Source organism: Hemibagrus wyckioides, linkage group LG29, assembly GCF_019097595.1.
Source record: "Hemibagrus wyckioides isolate EC202008001 linkage group LG29, SWU_Hwy_1.0, whole genome shotgun sequence".
Lineage (NCBI taxonomy): Eukaryota > Metazoa > Chordata > Actinopteri > Siluriformes > Bagridae > Hemibagrus > Hemibagrus wyckioides.
Genome location: NC_080738.1, coordinates 11,645,235 through 11,666,066, shown reverse-complemented (window position 1 = coordinate 11,666,066; position 20,832 = coordinate 11,645,235). Strand labels below are relative to the sequence as shown.

The window sequence follows — 20,832 nt, the reverse complement described above, 5'->3', positions numbered from 1 at the left end:
CCTTCTTTTTTTTTTACAAATGCAAATAGGTTTAACTTAGACTACAGAATATAACAAGTTTTGAAAAACATGATAAAGCTTCCATTTAGATTTTATGTATAGAGGAATACAGTATACAGGTATAGGTTTTATCCAGCATTACAAATGCTTCTTGAGTCAATCCTTGTCTAACTCATAAAAAACTGTTGTACAAATGTGTTGAATTAAAACAAAAGCAAAATGTCACAGCTAAAAATGAAGGGATGAATCACCAAGCATTCCTTTTGCTCATATGATTTATATTTGTTTCTCAAAAAATAATAATAATTATATATTATATAATAATAATAATGTCAAATTATATAAAAATAATATAATAATAATTATATTGATCATCACAAGAATAAAATAAATAGAAAAAATAACTTTGCAAAAATGTATTTGTTTTGTAATTATTTTTATTATTATTATTATTATTATTATTATTATTATTATTATTATTATTATTAATAATAATAATATTATTGTTGTTGTTGATGTTAGTAATAAAAACTGTTATGTATAGCATATGTAATTAAATAGTCACTTGATTTTCAGTCATTTAGAAAGTTAACATTGCGTGACATTGTTCAATCCAGTTTCATGTCTTTTGCCCTTCATCAAAAATTTTTTAGGAAAATAGTTTTTTGCATAAATTATGCAGTAGGCAAGTCAACGCTCTTTGAGTGCCAGAAGTTATTTGCTTCTGTAGGATGTACTGCAATAAGACCTAAGCTCCTTCATGTGATCTAGATAAGAGCTTCAATTAGTATTTACATCAACCATCTGAATGGAGAATCTCAGTAATATCAGTGATGGCCGGAGTTTACACAGAATGGTGAAAGAAACAAACACCTTGTTTATGGGAAGATAGAAGAGAATGCCCAGACTGGTTCAAGCTCACAGAAAGGTTAGAGTAACAATAATTCTTTACAACTGTAGACAGCAGAAAAGCATCTTTGGTCATAAAAGAGTGTCAAAGTGAACGCAAACAAGCTACAACCAAATTAGGTTCCACTCCTGTTAGTCAGCCAAGAACAGAAATCTAAGGCTACAATGGTCATAGACACACTGAAACTGTACAAACATTCATTGGCTTATCATGATTTATATTGTGACATGTAGATGATCCAAAACTTATGTCTTTAACCAGCAACCTTAACTTGCTGCTAAAAGAAATATTCTTTCAATTATGGAATGTCAACATGGACTGGAATCTCAAAGGAATGTCTCAATTACCTTGTGGAAACTGAGGTCTTCAGGCTGCTGTGAGAGCAAAAACTATATTGTTCTTAATTAAGTTACTGGTTAATGTATTTATAAAAGTAAAATCCTGCACTGCAACTGCTTAGAGTAATGCAAATTTTATGCAAAATATGACTATAGAGACCTGTGTGTGGGGTGTGTGTGTGTGTGTCTGTGTGCTTGTGTCTGGAGTGGGTGTGAAGAGACAGGTGTTTTTGTGCTTCCTATTAGATTTATATTATCCCTATTTCCTTAGCACAAGCACTTTTCTATGCATACCATGTCTACTTAATGAAACTAAATAAAATAAAGTACACTAACAAACAAAAAACCTAATGTCCCCGGGTCTTGTTTAAAATTGTTTCAACAGCTGTGTGGCAACTTAACAGGCCTATTGGTCGGCATTGTTATCTTTTTGTATTCTTGTCTACTAGCTGGACTCCTTCATTGTTCTTCATGTGACAGCTCAGTTCTTCATTCTGGGAAGTCAGCATTGTACTGTTGAATCAACAGATTGTTGATGTTTGATACTGATATGTGAATGACTGAGTGACCCACTATTGATGTCTCTTCTTATTGGTCCATTGATGACTCATTTTAGGACCATTCCAGGGCTCAATGCCTTTGTTATCATTGGAAAAATTAAGTAGACTGACCTCAGATTAAGTAGGATACATAATTCATTAGTGTAATGCAATCTTTTCACATTCTTCTGCTGGGTTTTCCCTTATTTACTGGTACATTTATTTTCATTGGTACTAAGGACAGGATACATTCTCCATTACTTGCCCTAGTAACTCCACTGGTTTCAAGTTCTGTTGATACAACGGCACTTGTGACCTCACTGGTGACTTCACTCTTTCCATGTGTAGCTTAGTGTGATTACTTAGGTGACCTTGAGTGAGGCAACCAAAGGAGAGACTTTTTGATTTCAGGTCATTTCTATCTTCCTTCCTCTTCTTTCATCAACCTTGAACACTCTGTTCTCCAATAGGAAAAACACTTGTAGAAAAACTGTAACTTTTAGGGACAGTATTCATCTTGGACTTCAGCTTTACTTCTGAGTTAAAGAAGCTGAGTGTATGCATTGCATTGTATGCATATATTGTGCTCTGATTCAAGTGCTTTTTCAATTCAATTCAATTCAATTCACTTTATTGTCATTGTTATAAATAACAGAGTATAAACAACAATGAGTCAACATGTTTGACTCATTGTCAATGAGTCAAATGACAAACATGACAAACGACAAACAATGACAAACATGTTTGACTCATTGTCATGTTTGACAACAATGCTTTAAATCATTAAAGCATCATCTTTCTAGGCATATAATAATAAAGTGCAACCAAAGCAAAAAGTGCACCTTTTTTAATCAGGTTGTGGTAATCTGCAACTCATCTCCATAGTGTTTCTGAAGTAGCCTTCTGCAATATGCCTCTTCCAGGTTAATTTCCTACCTCCTGCTTCACCAATTTACTGGCATTCTGTGCCAGTTGATTATTTGAACTGTGCTTTGCAGATTTGCCACCCTTCAGTGCCTGTGGATCATATTAAATGTGCTTCACCAATTTAATGCTGTTCAGTACCTGTGGCTTGGATGAACTGTGCTTTGTGGATTCACCAGCATTCTGTGTCTGTGGATGATTTAAACAATGAACTCTGTCTGTGTAAGTGCATAACTGTGTGTGATCTGAAATCATGCAAACTGTTTAAGACTGTTTGCTGAGGCTCATTCATTGCCTGCTAACTTTGATCTGCTTACAGCATTACTCACTATGTGTTTAAGCCTTTTAAATTGGAACTCTCTCTGTCATTCTGCAAGTGGTCCCGACCCCGGTATTCTGACAACATAGATTTGCATGTAACATTAAAGTCATGTACCAAACAATATTCTAAATTTAATGTTTGGTCATTCTAAGGGCACGAGATAAGTTCACAGAGCTGTTTAACACTGTTTAACCACAAGCCCGATCAAGCTGAAATTTGATATAGTACATATATGTTCTCTAATATGTAGGTGAATTCTCACAATGACTAAATAACTGAAAAAAAAAAAACATGGTTCAGGTATGGTCTCTTTCTTGTTCTTCACTATGTTTCTTATTAAATACTGGCCACTGAGGGTGCTATATGAAAAAATATTAATATTAAAAATTACAAAAATTATTATTATTATTATTATTATTATTATTAACAATAATTGAACAAGCCCCCCCCCATCCCATTTGAGTCTAGAATGGGGTTGGGTTATCTTACGGTAGGGTTATCTTGATAGTCAATACATGTTCGTAGCCCCCGTAGTTCTTTCTGATGAAGAAACACCCTGCCATGGCTGGGGAGGTGGAAGGACAGATGAAGCCATAGGCCAGTGTCTGCTCGATGTATGCCTCCAACGATGGACAGTGGGAAGACTCTGCTTTTAGAGGGCGAAGTACACATCAATGGCACAATCACAATGGTGGTAAGGAGGTAGCCGGGTGGCTTGAGACAATATGCAGACCAATGAGTGAGTTCACTTGCATGAAATTTGTGGGTCATATAGATTCAGCCACTGATTCCCCAAAATAATGGGGTAAAATCGAGAAGTTATAGCAAACAGACTGATTTCTTCAGGATGAAAAAGTTCTATCTGGAGATGAATGGGGGCCATTATATGTCCATCATCTATGGGTTGGTTGTCCACAGACATGATCCTTATTGCCAGGGTGGTGAATGAGATTGAAGGCAGCTACAGAATCTACAAGGGTTGAAACATGATGCACCTGATTAGCATGGGCTAAGCACACTGGTAGAGAGAAATAGTTAGAACAAGACAGCAGGCACACCTTAGTGCTTCCAGTCCCCCTTTTTCTGGCAGCTAGTGTGAGAAACTGCACATTCATATTCAGCGGTTGTGGATTAGCCCTGGCATAATTGCAACAGCTGAGCAGACACGTCCTTTCCTCCACCCATCCCAGACAGCAAATGGCCATTATAATGCTTTTATATGAAAACTAAATATTGAAAAAGAAGAAACAGCCTTTATTTGTCACATATACATTACAGCACAGTGAAATTCTTTCTTCACATATCCCATCCTTGGAGGTTGGGGTTAGAGTGCAGGGTCAGCCATGAAACAGCACCCCTAGAGCAGAGAGGGTTAAGGGCCTTGCTCAAGGGCCCAACAGTGGCAACTTGGTGGTGCTGGGGCTTGAACCCCTGATCTTCTGGTCAACGACCCAGAGCCTTAAACACTTGAGCCACCTACAGCTGTTAGAAACCCTGACATTTGTCTGGAGATATATCAAACTTATCTGGTAATGCCATCTTTACCAGATCTGAGCTGGATATCGGGAGGCATCAAACAAACTGCTTGAGATGCCTGCTGGTGGTACATAGCACTGTGAGCTGCTCCTTCAGCCTTTAGTTCAATATTCTGGCAATGGCTCCCTCTGGTGGGAGGATGAGTGATAATACTAGAATAGTCTATACTGTACATTTGAAGTCAAGAGGACATTTAAAACATATTAAATTCAAATCAATCAACATAAATGTCAGTAGTAAATAGTAATAAAAGTAATGTTTAATAGATGCATGTCCAAAAAGAATCTGTATTTCTAACCTATAGGTATACAGTATATCATCAGCTGCATCAATTCCACATTTTACATCCAAACCTCACACATTCGAAGTTCTTTTTTTGTTATATGACCACTTCTTCTTCTTCTTCTTCTTCTTCTTCTTCTTCTTCTCCTCCTCCTCAATGTTGTACTTAAGACATATTTCTGGTTTGTGTAAGTCAGAATGACAAAAGTCTTGTATAAATAAATCAAACTAATGACTTGCAACATTGACAGAACTCTCAAGAGAGATTTTATTTCATTTAATGCAGACAGAGTTGTTCCATCTCAAATCTGATAGGTAATCTGCTTATTCTAAGTATAAGTTATTCTTTCTCTTATGACAAATCATTTACATGAAGTTGTACTGCAAACACAGCTCCACATAACCAATATCTGTTAGCTATAATCATATCCATTCCTCATAATCAAAATCTATTAAAAAACAGATTTGTGATGCTGTTTCTTAAAGAAAAACCTTTAGTCATTAATATAATATTAAAATTATTCTGTAATAAGATGTATATCCTTCAAAAGCCATGCTCATGCCTACATTCAATGCAAACTACTAGTGCTAACTACATACCAAGCAAACTATGGAAACACCTTGGACCTAGAGATTTCATTAGGCCTCCTTCCCACTATGAGGGATGTGAGCGATTCATTCTTTTCAGACCATTTCCCAGTTCTGTTCGAAGTCATTTCTCACTCTTCACCCAGCATGTCGGCTCTACCAGCTCAATACGGCCGTATTATTTCATCACAAACTTCAGGTGCTTTCGCAAATGCCTTCATTAACAACTCTTTGGCTCATTACACTGGCTCATATTTGTACTTGAATTCAGATGATTTTATATAATATTTTACTCTACATGCTCAACATTCTGAACAAAATTGCACCCAATGAAATTAAAGACCATCAGATGATTAAAGGATCATCACATGAGCCATGAATTAATGACAATATTCCTACCCTAAAGAGACACTGCAGGAAAGCGGAACATAAAAGGAGAAAGGACAGGCTTCACATCTCTCTGGAAATGCTTTGAAATTCTTTGGCACAGTACGAGGATGCCGTTAAAACAGCAAAATCTGAGTATTTGTCGACAATGATCAACTGTAACTATCACCGCCCACAAGTGCTTTTCCATGAAATAAGTTCTGTAATTCACCCTCAACTAACTCGCCCTGCCATGAATTCCAAAGATTGTTGTGAATCATTTATGTAATATTTTCTTGACAAAATGGCATCAGTTAGACAAGGCCTTGTAGGAGAGGTCCCCGAGAGCACAGAGGCTCCTTTATGCTCAGCTCTTTTTGAACATTCCGATCCGGTTTCTCTCTCCACTCTCTCTGACATTGTTTCCTCCTTAAGGCCGACATCATCCCCTCTAGATGTAGTACAGACCAGACTTCTAAAAGAGGTTTTTTGTTGCATGGGTCCTTGCCTTGTAGCCTTTCTTAATGATTGTCTTAGGTTGGGTTATATGCCTGATACTTTAAAACATGCTGTTGTCACTCGACTCTAAAAAAAAAAACTCATCTTGACCCTTCTGTTCTAGGCTAATTTCAGAGCAATTTCACACTTACCGTTCCTCTCTAAAATATTACAGAAGCTTGTATTTCATCAATTACAACAAATTTTAAATGAAAATTCAATTCTGGAGAAATTTCAATCTGGTTTTAGAACACATCATAGCACTGAGTCTGCCCTATTAAAGATTCACAACAATATAATGCTAGCAAGAGATAGTTGATCCTCTTAGACCTCATGCTTAACTCTCGGCTAAATAACCTGGTTGGAATCCGGGGTACAGTGCTTAACTGGTCAAACACGAATTTTTCCTGTGAGATGGCGTGACATATCATCCAGAGTCCCTCAACTCTATGGTGTACCACAGAGATCGAAACTAGGCCTGGTGTTGTTCTCCCTATATATGCTACCTCTGGGTAATATCATCAGAAAATACAATATCTCATTTCACTTCTATGCCGATGACATCCAATTATGTGTTCCTTTATAACCAGATTCACTTAGTGTGTTCCAGTCCTTATCCAGCTGTTTATTGACATAAAATATTGGCTGGCTAGAAATTTTCTAAGTCCTAATGAGAATAAGTGTGAATGCATATTATTTGGTTTGCAGGAGCAGCCTAATATTAACCTTAGGGGTCTCGATTTTAAAAAATAAGGTTCACAACCTAGGCATCATATTTGACAACAATTTGCATTTTGCTAAGCAAATAACCTCAGTTGTCAAAACAAGCTTCTTTTAGCTCTGTTAATTATCAAAAGTGAAACCTTTTGTTTCGATGAAAGACATGGAAAAAGCCATTCATGCTTTTCAAGTTCCAGATTGGATTACTGTAATGCTCTTTATTTAGGCATTACCCAGTCCTCTCTTCATCGCCTACAGCTAGTTCAGTATGCTGCAGCATGGCTTTTAACTGGTACCAATAAGCATGCATACATCACCCCGGTCCTTTCTTCTCTCCACTGGCTCATGGTACCTTACAGAATTCAATATAAAATCTTGATATTTGTTTTTAAATTTCTGTCTGGTATGGCCCCAACCTATTTAAATGAACTTATCCAACTGTACACCCATGACTGAACTCTGATATCCTCTAATCATGTACTGCTCCAAATGCCCAGAACAAGATATAAATCTCCCTCCTCATCTTTCTTCTGAAAGGGATTTCTCAACCTTCAAAGCTAAGCTAAAGACATATTTATTCGCCAAAGCCTTTCTTTTGTAGTAGAGGGTCTGCTTAGTCTCCTGTCTCCTGCTTTTTAAAATATTGTTTTTATGTTATCTCTAATTTTATTACTGTAATTTGCACATTTGCAATTTGTTTAACACCTAGGTTTTACATGGAAGTTGTAAGGTGCTATGTAAATGAAGTTTGAATTGAACTATATTTGTATTTGCGGACAACCATTACACTGCTGTGCTAACTGCCCAGAGATACTAGGACCCCAAGGTGGGTCTGTTCAAACTACTGTATCATGCACTGTTTCTGAGGCCTCCTCTTCTATTCATTCCACTCTACCAAAGTTGAAATCTAGCCACAGACAAAACCATTAACATCCCCTCTGAATATGATCTTATCGAGGTGTTCAGCAAGGAACATGCTACCAAGCATCCCCCAACACAGGCCATGGGAATTCTAATTTTGTGTGTGTTTCCTTGAAAAACATTTTTGAGTGATCCCAAACTTTTGAGCAGTAATATATATATGAATAGAAATTATAGCAAAAGAACAGGACATGCTGCCTTGTCAGAGTTATAAACTTTTCCTGCTTCTAACACATCAACTTTGAGGACAAAATGTTCACTTCCTGCCTGCTGCCTCATATATCCCACCCAATAACAGGTGCCATGATGAGAAGATTATCAGTATTAATCACTTCACCTGTCAGTGCTCATATTGTTATGGCTAATTAATATATATATATATATCCTCAGAGTCCCATTCATAAAACATTAGGTTGTTGTTTGGCACTGGACAAAATGTGTACAAGTGTACGAGTACAAAACGTGGCCTTCTGGTAATGGAGTCCCTGTCTCACACTCCATTTTACCAATGTCATTTGCGAGCCCCATGAACAAAGCCAACACATCACCTAGGCAGACATAGAGCCCAAGCCATGAGGAGCAGGCACCTAGCTTGAAAGTAAAGCCTTCTTGCATTCTCGAGAGCTGACCACACTCTGCTCTGCTCCTAAATAATCAACAAAAAGAGTGTAGGAGTCTATTAAAAATAGAAAGCACACATCTAAAAATGGCAGCACACATCTTTTAAATCACTTGCCATACAGTATTTTTCTTAAGATTCAGCAAAATAGACAAGACAGATGATTAAAAACCATCTGGGGCTGGTGAAAAGAGAAAGCCGCGGGGGAGAGTGAGTTGACTTCTTATTACCCTGGGCCTCAGCACCTGCCCCATGTGCCCTGAAGTGTAAGTAAGGAATCTATTCTCTGCCCATGACAAGTTCTGGTGTGCTAACCTGAGCTTTGGGAGGAAGTGTTTCAGCACTAGAAACACAGCCCCCATCTTCAGGCAAACTGTGTCCAATGAGAGGCACACAGGAGCCTTTTCAAATGCCACAGCTGTGGCAGTCATCTAGACCTGCTCCCCAACCCAAGAGATCTCTTTCCATTGAAAGAATCTTGCAGTGATGGCATGCCCTAAGAGTGGGACCCATCTGTCCACATGAGAAGGGTACAAAATTCAAGATGCATAACTCTTGTGACCCTGAAATGGTCACCCTGAGGGTGTCTGCTTAGTTGTAAAAGCCCCTGCTCATGAGCTTGCTCCTGAGTTTAAGTGGTCTCATGTGCAGCCCACCCAAATAGCTTTGGCTGCTACCACCATGAGCCAAGCACCCTCTGTGGCTGGCCAGCAGAGACACATTGGCCTAGCCAGATGTCCTTTAAAGCAGTGGTTCCTTTTTTTGTCTGAGACCCCCCTTTTCCCAAGAAAATATTTTAGGGCCCCCTTTCACATTTAATGATATTATCACTCTTGTAGGCTTGCAGCAAGGATGACAAAAATATGTTTTCAAACAAACGGTATGTTTATTACTATAACCAGATATGTTTATGCACAAATAATAGCCTATATATAATATTGAAAATACAATAACAAAAACATCAGCAGACCATTTGTAATCTAAAAACGTAAGCCTAGGAGTAGCCTATAAATTGGCCCTATTTGAAATACAGTAGGGTTAGAATGAATATAGGCTATTACAAAATGACTGCTGTCTAGCTCCTCAATACTTGCATGTTATTTGTGAGGCTTTATCAATCAGTGCGAGGACTGCTGCTGGCAGTGAGTAATAATTTTGTCAATGCGTGGAGAGATCTTTGACAGGGCAAGACACATATCATTCTCTATGATCAGTCTGGCCCTGTATTTGGCTTTAAGGGCTGTCATGGTTGAAAACCCAGCTTCACAAAGGTAGGTGGTGCTACAGGGAATCAGCACCTTCATTGCAGCTGTGTGACAGACTGGGTGTTCTTCTGCAATTTCAGACCAGAATGATTCCAATGAAACCTCACTGAAATGGGCTTTCAGGCTGGCATAAGAGGATATTTCAATAAGCTCTTCCAGAAGTCTTGATGGTAGAGTAGCTGGAAGCTTTGCTTCAATGTTCTCAGTGAAGGGGTTTCTGATCCACAGAAAATCATCTGCCTTCTCCTCAGATAGAGCTGGGAAATAACTATCAAATTTCTCCAGGACCTTTGATAGATGCACTATTATTTGACTTTGAATGATTTTAAAATTCAAGTGTCTGTCTGCAATAAATGCATGGGTGTGCTCAAACATGTCACTGATGCCAGAGGAGACACGGGTTTTCCACATGTGTAGTTTTCTTTTGAAAGCCTCTACTCATTCATGCTGCACCACAGTGTTTATGTTTGCACCTTGCATTGCTCTGTTAAGCTTGTTCATTTCACCGAATATGTCTGAAAGGTAGCTGAGTTGAGCAAGCCATTTGTCATCATCCAAAAACTCTGCAAGGTCTGGTCTCTTGTCCGCAAGAAAGACATGCAACTCCTCCCTCAGGCTGAACAGACGCATCAGCACCCGCCCTCTGGACAGCCACCACATGTCAGTGTGCATCAGCAGGGTATGGTAATCAGTGCCTACCTCTTCACAGACAGCAGTGAATAACGGGGAGTTAATGGCTCTGGCTTTCACAAAGTTTACAATTTTTATGGCCACATCTAAAACTCCATGAAGACTGGTTTCCATTTATTTTGTAGCAAGCTCCTCTCTGTGCAGAAAGCAGTGCGTTGAAATGGCAAGCAGAGCAACCTCTTTGATACGCGAAACTACCCCGGACTGCCTGCCAGTCATCGCGGCAGCTCCATCAGTACAGATCCCAATACAATCGCTCCAGTTTATCTCATTTGATCTCATGAAATTATCCAAAGTTTCAAAAATATCCTTTGCTGTAGTCTTGGAGCTCTTTACAAAACAAAAAATCTTCTTTTATCTCATTTTCCCATTCATAACGAACGTATCCAAGGAGTTGTGCCATTTTTGACATTTCAGTAGACTCATCTATTTGAAGTGCAAAATTATTGCCATGAAGTCGCACAGAAAGCTGACCCCTCATGTCTTTTGATAATGGTATCTTAGCCAATTGTTTTGACTTTTCCTCTCCAAATAATTCCTTGACAATCTCTGTTGCACATGGCAAAATCAAAGTTTCTGCAATTGTATGCCCTTTCTTTGCTTTGGCTATTTTTTCAGCAACTGTATACAATATTTTTAAAAGTTTCTTGTCAGTAGCTGTGATTTCCCTCATCTCATTTTGGGAGTGTGTCAACTCTTTTGCCTTGCGCTCAAAAAATGCCCTGGGTTTGTCACGGTATTGGGGATGAGTTGTCTGAAAATGTCTTATTAGTTTGGCCGGCCTCATGCATTCGTTAGCAAGGACTTTGGTGCAGATAATGCACTGTGGCTAGGGCAGGGACTCTTTGCTACGAGAAAATGAAATAAAACCATAGTTCAGGTAACTATCTTGGTATTTTCTGCATTTTGTTTTTCCAGTATTGCTAGCACTGCAACCTGAATTGGTGGGAGCTTCTTCATCTGGGTCCAGTATGCCTGAGTCATTACTATCAGCTGCTGTAGGCAAATCAGTGGGACTCTGTCATTTTTGTGGAGGACGAATTACAAATTTGTCCATTTTTTGGTCAGCCAGGAGATCATGGATAAAATTAGCTAATGTAATATGATCGTTCTCCTTAATGCTCACTGCTCAACACTTTTCAAAATATGACGCGACCCCCTGCAGAGCTCACTAAGGCCCCCTTGTGGGCCCAGACCCCCCTGTTGGGAACCACTGCTTTAAATCATGGAATCTACCCGAGTGGAAGACAAACGTGGCCAATTCTAAACTACTACAAAGAAGGCAATTCTTTGGAAAAATTTGGAATAGACCCCATCCTTCTTGAGAACAAAGAAATAATGGATGTAAAGCTGGAGGCTCAATCTGGTAGGGGAATCTTTCTCAGATGCGAGATGGGTTTCTCCTAGAGGAACAAGGTTTGGTCTGTGCCAACAACAATGGACACACCTTGAAAGCAGGATGATAGGAGGTAAACTAGCAAATTGCAGCCTTTTTCCAAGTATCCAGAACCCATTGTGACACACCTGGCAGATTCTTCCACACTGCCAGCTCATCCAAGAGAGGTGTTAGCCTATTACTGCTCTCACCTTGCCTGGTGCCGTGAAACAGTGAGCTTGCAGGGGCCTAGAAGTTACCAAAGGACAACCATCTACACCCTAGCCCCCAGACTAGTGGCCAGATGGAAAGGCTCAACCAAAAACTGGAAACAGAACTATGCATCTTCTGCAGGACCCTGCGTCATGGGCTACAGACCCAGTTTGGGGTATGCACACCAATCTCTTCTGTCAGCTGCCACAGGCCTGTCACTCTTTCAATTGGCCTACAGTTATCAGCCGACACTCTTCACCAACCAAGTAACAGAAGCATCTGTGCCATCTGCCTGGCCTGTTCTCATTCTCAGTTCCTGCCTTCTCTGTGGTACTGCCATTGGCCAGATGTGAATACTTTCTGTGACAGTGGATTATTTGATCTGCGCTTTGATTTGCCACTTACTGGTGCCTGTGGATTGGGTGAACTGTGCTTTTCAGATTCATCAGTGTTCCATGGATTATGTGAATGATGAACTGTAGAAATGCATAATTGTGTGTGATCTGAAATTGCTAATTGTTTAAGATTGGGTTTGCTGCAGCTCATTCGCTGCCTGCTTACCTGCATGCTTACATTACTGATTGTGAGTGCAACTAAAAGACTCATTAAAGCCTTTTAACTTGAAACTTGGCTTTCTACATTTTGGCCCCACCCCAGTATTATGAAAACATTAATTTGCATATAACTTTACATTTAACTTTGTCTGACCAGGCTTTCTTATTCTGGGGCTTGCAGGTAATGTTGGTGAAAGTTGAGTGTGAGACAAAAACTCAGATTGGGTGCATCAGTTGCTGAGCTTGATGTCAGCAACAAATTGCTGCTGAGATGTCTGCTCAATCAGTCTTGTTTAAGGAATTGCTTAAGGTAGTGACACATGCAGCCTCCAGGGCATCTGTGTACAGAATTATATTGATGACTGGCTCATCTTAGTTCTGGCAGCAAGGCATCAAGATGTCATGGTTGACCACATCAGGTGCTTGGGTTTAGGCTGAACCCCAAGAAATTTGGTAAAATGGTCATAGTAGTAAATTTGATCCAACTGAAATGATTCAACCCCAAAGCAGTCAACTGTCTCTTGCACATGAGAATTTGATCCTCAACACTATGAACAGGCTAGGCTGAGACTTATCTGTCCTCTGGGCTCAGAGGTTATTGTGTTTCATAGCAGCAGCAGCCAACTTAATCCCTTTGGATCTTCTGCACATGAAACCATTTCAGTTCTGGCTCAGGAAAAGGGTTTTATTCCCAGTCATCTGTCCAGGGTTGTTTGTACAGACTGTTCAGGCTGGCACAGTTGATCCTGCTTTGGACAGATACCAAATTGCCCTCTCTCTTAGTGCAATTTACATTCTGGTGCATGCAAACTTCAAGATGGGCTAAGTGGAAGTACACTTGTTTCCCTCCGAGGAGTCGATCCGATCAGATGTGGCTGAAGCTTTGTCCTTATGCCTTTCAATCAATAGCTCCTATGAACTCGTCCTCCCTGCGTTCTACCGGATCTCACCTACACTCCATGTATCTCTCCTAAAACCGTAATCCTGTTCTCTCTCCACCCACAGAGCCCGAGATCTCGTCGCTGCCCGAGGTTGACACAGACAACTCGGTCTACCAGGTCCGAGAAATCCTGAACTCCAGACGACATGGCGGCCGTCTAAAATATCTGGTGGACTGGGAGGGGTATGGTCCAGAGGAAAGATCATGGGTGGACCAGGATGACATCCTCGATCCAGCGCTGCTCTCAGAGTTCCATCAGCGCCGCCCAGATCGACCTGCTCCCAGAGGCTGCGGTCGCCCCCTTCAACGCTCTCGGACAGCTGGAGATGCCCGTGGGAGGGGGTACTGTCACGTTTGAGTTCGCCTAGCTTCTTTTGGTCTACCTGCCCTCTTGCCCTTTTTTCCCGATTTTCACCTTACCTTCTACCAGCCTTAAGTTATTAAATCACGTTTGGATACTCTCTCTGCCTCCTGAGTCTCTGTCTCTAACTGTTACAGTTACACAGAAATTCTCACTTTTTCAGAAAGCTTCAAAAAAACATGTACTCATTTATGTTTCTATGAGAAATGTAACTAGCACAGTCATACTATAAACTGTAGCAATTATCCTAAACCCAAACCTAATTATGCTCAACCCAACAATCAAGAGGACATTTAAAGTTTATGAAATTTACATCATCAACATAAAATTAACATAGTACATAATAATTATACTAATGTTTAATATATACATTTCCAAAAGGAATCTGTACTTCTAATCTAGTAGTATAAGTACAGTACACAGTAGTGCATCATCAGCTGTAGCAATTCCAAATACTTCATCCAAACACTTCATTCTGTTTTTGTTGTGTGACCTCTTCTTCTTCTTCTTCTTCTTCTTCTTCTTCTTCAGAATGACTGGTCTTGATTCTCATTTAATATAAATAAATTAAACTAATAACTTGCAACATTGACAGAATTATCAAGAGAGATTTTATTTGTGTAATGCAAACAGTGGTGCTCCATCTTAAATCTGATAATAGGTAATCTGATCATTGTAATACGTTATTTTTTAATTAATGCCAAATCATTTAACAGGAATATATATGTACACACACACACACATACACTATATTGCCAAAAGTATTCGCTCACCCATCCAAATAATCAGAATCAGGTGTTCCAATCACTTCCATGGCCACAGGTGTATAAAATCAAGCACCTAGGCATGCAGACTGTTTTTACAAACATTTGTGAAAGAATGGGTCACTCTCAGGAGCTCAGTGAATTCCAGCGTGGAACTGTGATAGGATGCCACCTGTGCAACAAATCCAGTCGTGAAATTTCCTCGCTCCTAAATATTCCACAGTCAACTGTCAGCTGTATTATAAGAACGTGGAAGTGTTTGGGAACGACAGCAACTCAGCCACGAAGTGGTAGGCCACGTAAACTGACGGAGCGGGGTCAGCGGATGCTGAGGCGCATAGTGCGAAGAGGTCGCCAACTTTCTGCAGAGTCAATCGCTACAGACCTCCAAACTTCATGTGGCCTTCAGATTAGCTCAAGAACAGTGCGCAGAGAGCTTCATGGAATGGGTTTCCATGGCCGAGCAGCTGCATCCAAGCCATACATCACCAAGTGCGATGCAAAGCTTCGGATGCAGTGGTGTAAAGCACGCCGCCACTGGACTCTAGAGCAGTGGAGACGCGTTCTCTGGAGTGACGAATCGCGCTTCTCCATCTGGCAATCTGATGGACGAGTCTGGGTTTGGCGGTTGCCAGGAGAACGGTACTTGTCTGACTGCATTGTGCCAAGTGTAAAGTTTGGTGGAGGGGGGATTATGGTGTGGGGTTGTTTTTCAGGAGCTGGGCTTGACCCCTTAGTTCCAGTGAAAGGAACTCTGAATGCTTCAGCATACCAAGACATTTTGGACAATTCCATGCTCCCAACTTTGTGGGAACAGTTTGGAGCTGGCCCCTTCCTCTTCCAACATGACTGTACACCAGTGCACAAAGCAAGGTCCATAAAGACATGGATGACAGAGTCTGGTGTGGATGAACTTGACTGGCCTGCACAGAGTCCTGACCTCAACCCGATAGAACACCTTTAGGATGAATTAGAGCGGAGACTGAGAGCCAGGCCTTCTCGTCCAACATCAGTGTGTGACCTCACAAATATGCTTCTGGAAGAATGGTCAAAAATTCCCATAAACACACTCCTAAACCTTGTGGACAGCCTTCCCAGAAGAGTTGAAGCTGTTATAGCTGCAAAGGGTGGACCGACGTCATATTGAACCCTATGGATTAGGAATGGGATGTCACTTAAGTTCATATGCGTCAAGGCAGGTGAGCGAATACTTTTGGCAATATAGTGTATATGTGGGTAAAAAGGGGGATAGAGAATTTTCATATTTATCTCCTAAACTTTGCAACAGTCTTCCTGACAATGTTCAGGGCTCAGGGACAGTCTCCCAGTTTAAACGTAGATTAAAGACATATCTCTTTAGCCAGGCATACACATAATACATTCGATAACCTTGTACTCCAGTACATTTGATTAAATGCACATTATCATCTAGTGCTTTCAAATATTATGAACAGCAGCTATGCTAATACCTTTCCACTTGTTTCGTTTTTTCTACCTATCTTAAAGCATCTAGAGATTGTGCCAGCTCCAGCAGACCTTCATTGAGAAGAGGCCAACCCTGCTAGGATCCTGAGGAATCCAGAGATGGACCAGCTCAAGCTGGATTCTGCTTTGTGAGGATTTGGGTATTTCAAATCAACAATGTCAAACTTATGTGGACTTTGAGGATGACAACAACCTCCTAATTAATGCACACACTAACATTTTACATATGCTGTATCTGCATCACACAACTGACTGTACATGACTGCGGAAAGGACATTGTTCATAATCACACTCTTCTGTGTTTTTGAGTCTGGTTCCACTCAAGGTTTCTTCCTCATACCACCTAAGGGAGTTGCCACAGTCGCCTCAGGCTTGCTCTCTAGAGATGACTTTGTCTAACATCTAGGACTTTTGCACTATGTTTTTTGTTTCTTATGTTGTTAAAAAGTGCAAATAAAATTGAATTGAATTTAACATGAAAATAAGTGATCCTAGACATCTGCTGTCTATAACTCTATCCTCTAACAGTGTGCCAACTATCACAAAAATCCACCAAGGGATTCTATGGGTTGCCATAGACTCTCAGAGGGAGAAAGTACAATAATTATAATTAATCAAATATCATCCATATATCCTGTTCTATGAACAGTTATTGTCCAGTAGATAGTGTTGAGGTTCCATATGTTGGTACCTATAAAAGAGTAAGAACAAGAGTAAGTGAGTGCCTGCAGCATGCCTGCAAGTGAGTGCAGCCTGCAGCGGTATTGTTTGCTTGTTTTTTTTTGTTTTTTTTTTAATAAAATCTCTAAAACACTGCAACTCATTTTTCTGTCCGTCTAATAAAAATGTCTGAAAAAAGAAAATGAGATCAATTAGTGATATATTAGAATTTATCTTCTCTAGTAAATCAAAATGTTTTTTACATCACACAGGCAATATATTAATGCAACACTTTTTAGTTGTAAAACATTAAAACATTATTGTGGAACATTATTTTTGGTATATTATATTGGTTAACTACTTACTTACGTAGGTTGTCAATAGGTAGTACTCGCTCCCATTACTCAGAGAAGCCAGAGGGGTCTGAGTGGTCTAATAGTGATACTCTAGTTTATGGATTTACATTTTGGTCCATTCCTCATGAGCAAATAATTTTTCCACTGATTGTAATTGGGTTTTTTTTCCCCAATCCACAAAACCACAATAACCATTTAGTTCTGGCCACTTAGATTTTTGCTAATTTTGAAAAATTTGAAACTATCTTCACAAATTTAGTGTCAAACTACACAGCATTGTAAGCAATTTTGCTGCCACATGTTAATTTAATCAAACTGTAAACCATGAGTGCTTGCATGGATTCTTGCTTAACTGCTTAACTTGCATGTACAGGGCAAGATTCTGATATCATGCTCAAAGTAGTCATTCAAAGAGTGTAGGGCTAAAGTCAGGTAGCGGTATCTCAGGTGGTCCTGGTCTTATCAAGCTTAACTTTGGTATATTTGTTATATAAAATCTTCTAATCGCATCATTTTTGAGAAAATATGGCTGTCATCAGGCAATCATATATCAACAGATATTTGGTTATCCTGGGGTCCTTTCATGTTCACAGGGGTCAAAGTGAAGATCAAACTAAATGGAATCAAATTAAACTGAAATGTGATGAGCTCTTACTTTCTGCTAATTTCTAACAAAATAATAATAATAATAATAATAATAATTATTATTATTATTATTATTATTATTATTATTATAGTAGTAGTAGTAGCTGTTCTTGTAAGAGTTATACTCTTCTCATTTTCTTACCCTTTTTAAGTGTCAGTTTCTAGTTCTGGTTCCTTTGTCCAATGGATCTGAAATACTGATGACTGGATGTTGGCAGATTTGATCTATGCAAAAAAATTACTGTTATGTGCTATGCAATACTTCATTTACAGTATATAAAATAGTACACTTGTGGTCCAGCAGAGGAACTGCAATCAGAGTAATGGACAATGAGTATAGCTACAAAGTATGTGTCCCTAATAAACTGTGAAGTGAAGTGAGTGTACATTCTTACACATACCTTTTGAAGAACTTTGTCCCTCATAGTAGGGTTGCTAAGATCCTCACTGCTGTTAAACTTAATTCTCAGAAATGTTCTTTTAGTAACAGGGACTACAAAAAAGTTGACAATATTGATATTTAGTAACTGTTGCAAAACATATTTTAAATCTAATCTGTAAACTGAATATAAAAATGGAACCTGGAACTCCATAGACTTCCACTTCACAGAGTGTAAGATACTGGGTAACACTGGGAAGGATGATATTCACATAACAACCCCGCATTTTGCACGTATAATTTTCAGAGGCACCAGCAGCGATGCTAGGGATGATGACACATCTACAGAGAGAGAAAATAAAACAGAGGGGTAATGTATTAACTCACTGTAAAATATTAAGGTAATTCCAAAGTTATTGATGCTTTATAAAGCTCTAACCACCCTAAAGTTGATCATTTTCATACCAGAGTGTGCAGAATATTTTAATTTTTAATGACATATTCTTCATCATACATACATTCATCATTCAGTTTATGGTCAGGTTTAATTTTGTGGACCATTTGTGTAACATGTTATTCCTGTTATCCATTATTATAGAAGCTATAGACAGTTGTTACCTCACCACCCTCTATTTTTTCTCTCTGAAGATAAAAAGACAAAAATGCAATCCTTCCACTTCAAATTAAAATTAAAAGATTAAAATCTGCAGCACGCTTTATAAACAAGCATTAATAAAACTTTATACTGTATGTAATCTATCTTTTATACAGATATTTATATAAATGTTGTTTTTTTTTCACCTGGGGTTGTTGTTGCCATTATTGATTAATGAGTTGCCAATGTGAATCTCACCACCATTTATCCGTTCTGGACAGCAGTCACCTCTGTTAGTGACGATGACATTATTAATGTCATACATTGCCAACAAATCCACACTCCACCATGGGTTATACTGAGCATTTGTAGTAGTACATGAGTAGGAAAATGCATTAGATTCTCTGTTGCCATCAATGGCTAAGGAAGCATATCTTCTAGCATATACAGATGATTGTGCTGCTATTCCTTTTAAGGCCACATTGACTGGGGGAAGAAGAAAACTTGTGTATATATACTGTATACACAGTATATGCAAACACACAAATACTATACACACAGAATGTATATCATATTCAAACCTTGCTGATGGGTCAATATCCACTGCACTGAGAAAATGTATATCCCTGCAAAAATATATTTTATTTTTATTTAGATTTTATTCATATGATCATGTGTCGGCTTTGAAGGAGACATAATAGAAATTACATCTGACAGGTATTTGAAAAATATATAAATCATATTGTCATTTTTAAGTTTTTCAGAATATTTACAGGAGATATTTTAGTTTATTACATCCAATGCTAAAACAATATTTGTTTTAAAACAGTTTACCTAAAAAAAGAAACATGGGCCTCTGTGAATTCTCCATTTTCTGTTCAAATAGAAAGTTAACAACTTCAGATTTAAGTGGAATAGCCAATTGAGCAAGCAATCTAGCATTCACCAAAGATTCAGACTATTTCTGTGCACAACCAATTATATGAAGTGCATCAAATAGCAAATATATACTGTATTAAGTTAAGTAAGAGCATAGTTCAGAGAGATTTCTTACCTTGCTTGATCAGGAAGTGATCTCTTTGTCGTTTGAGTTATCTGCTGATGTTTCACAAACAGATTATCTAGTTTATTTAAAAGGGAAATGCACTGTTTTGCAAATGAAAGTAGGTTTGATGCAGACGACGGTCTATCACAAAGTTTTCAAACACATAACGCAAACAGCTTCCATTTAGGTTTTTAAATATATAGAAATATATTATACTTATAGGATTCATCCATCATTACAATTGTTTCATGAGTCAGTTTTTGTCTGTTGTATAAATGTATTACACTAAAGCAAAAGCAAAACATTCATTATTGTGATGAATCTCCCAGCATTCCTTTTGATCATCTGATTTATTGTTGTTTCTTCTTTTAGACATTCAGAAGACTTTCAGCAAAGTTTTAAGTGACCTTAGGTGCTATATAAATGTATTATTATTATTATTATTATTATTATTATTATTATTATCAACAATAATATTTTAACTGTTTGAGCATATGTATATATGTATTTAAATAGAATTATTTTTCATTTTGAAAGTTGTGTAACATTCAAATCTTGAATCCAGTTTCAGGGGTTTTGACCTTCTTTAGGAATTGTTTAGGAAAATAGCCTTTTTGCATAAATTATGCAGTAGGCAATTCAAAGCTCCTCGAGTGGCAGGAAGTATTTGCTTCTGTATGATGTACTGGAATAAGAGCTGAGCTCATTGATGTGATCTCAGTAGTCTCAGTGATGATGACATTGTTCTTGTCAGACAGATGAGAATGGTTGACTGGTTCAAGCTGAAAGAAAGGTTACAGTAACAAAAATTCTTGTGATAAGAAGAAACTGTGGTAAGCAGAAAGGCATCTTGGGTCATACAACATGTTCAAGTTAACATCGACAAGCTGCAACCAAATAAGGTTCCATTCATGTTTGAACAGGAATCTAAAGCAACAGCAG

General features: G+C 38.6%; 1 protein-coding gene across 1 annotated transcript; it reads right to left on the bottom strand.

Annotated features, from left to right (window-relative positions):
- Positions 1–15,573: 15,573 nt before the first annotated feature.
- LOC131348977 (fucolectin-like) lies at positions 15,574–19,734 on the bottom strand. The gene is made up of 7 exons (XM_058384237.1): positions 19,680–19,734; positions 19,427–19,471; positions 19,052–19,331; positions 18,453–18,592; positions 18,273–18,364; positions 18,014–18,096; positions 15,574–16,901 (listed from the first exon to the last, which is right to left on the bottom strand). The coding sequence occupies exons 1-6, from the start codon at positions 19,714–19,716 to the stop codon at positions 18,019–18,021; spliced, it is 672 nt and encodes a 223-aa protein (XP_058240220.1). The 5' UTR covers positions 19,717–19,734; the 3' UTR covers positions 15,574–16,901; positions 18,014–18,018.
- Positions 19,735–20,832: the final 1,098 nt, after the last annotated feature.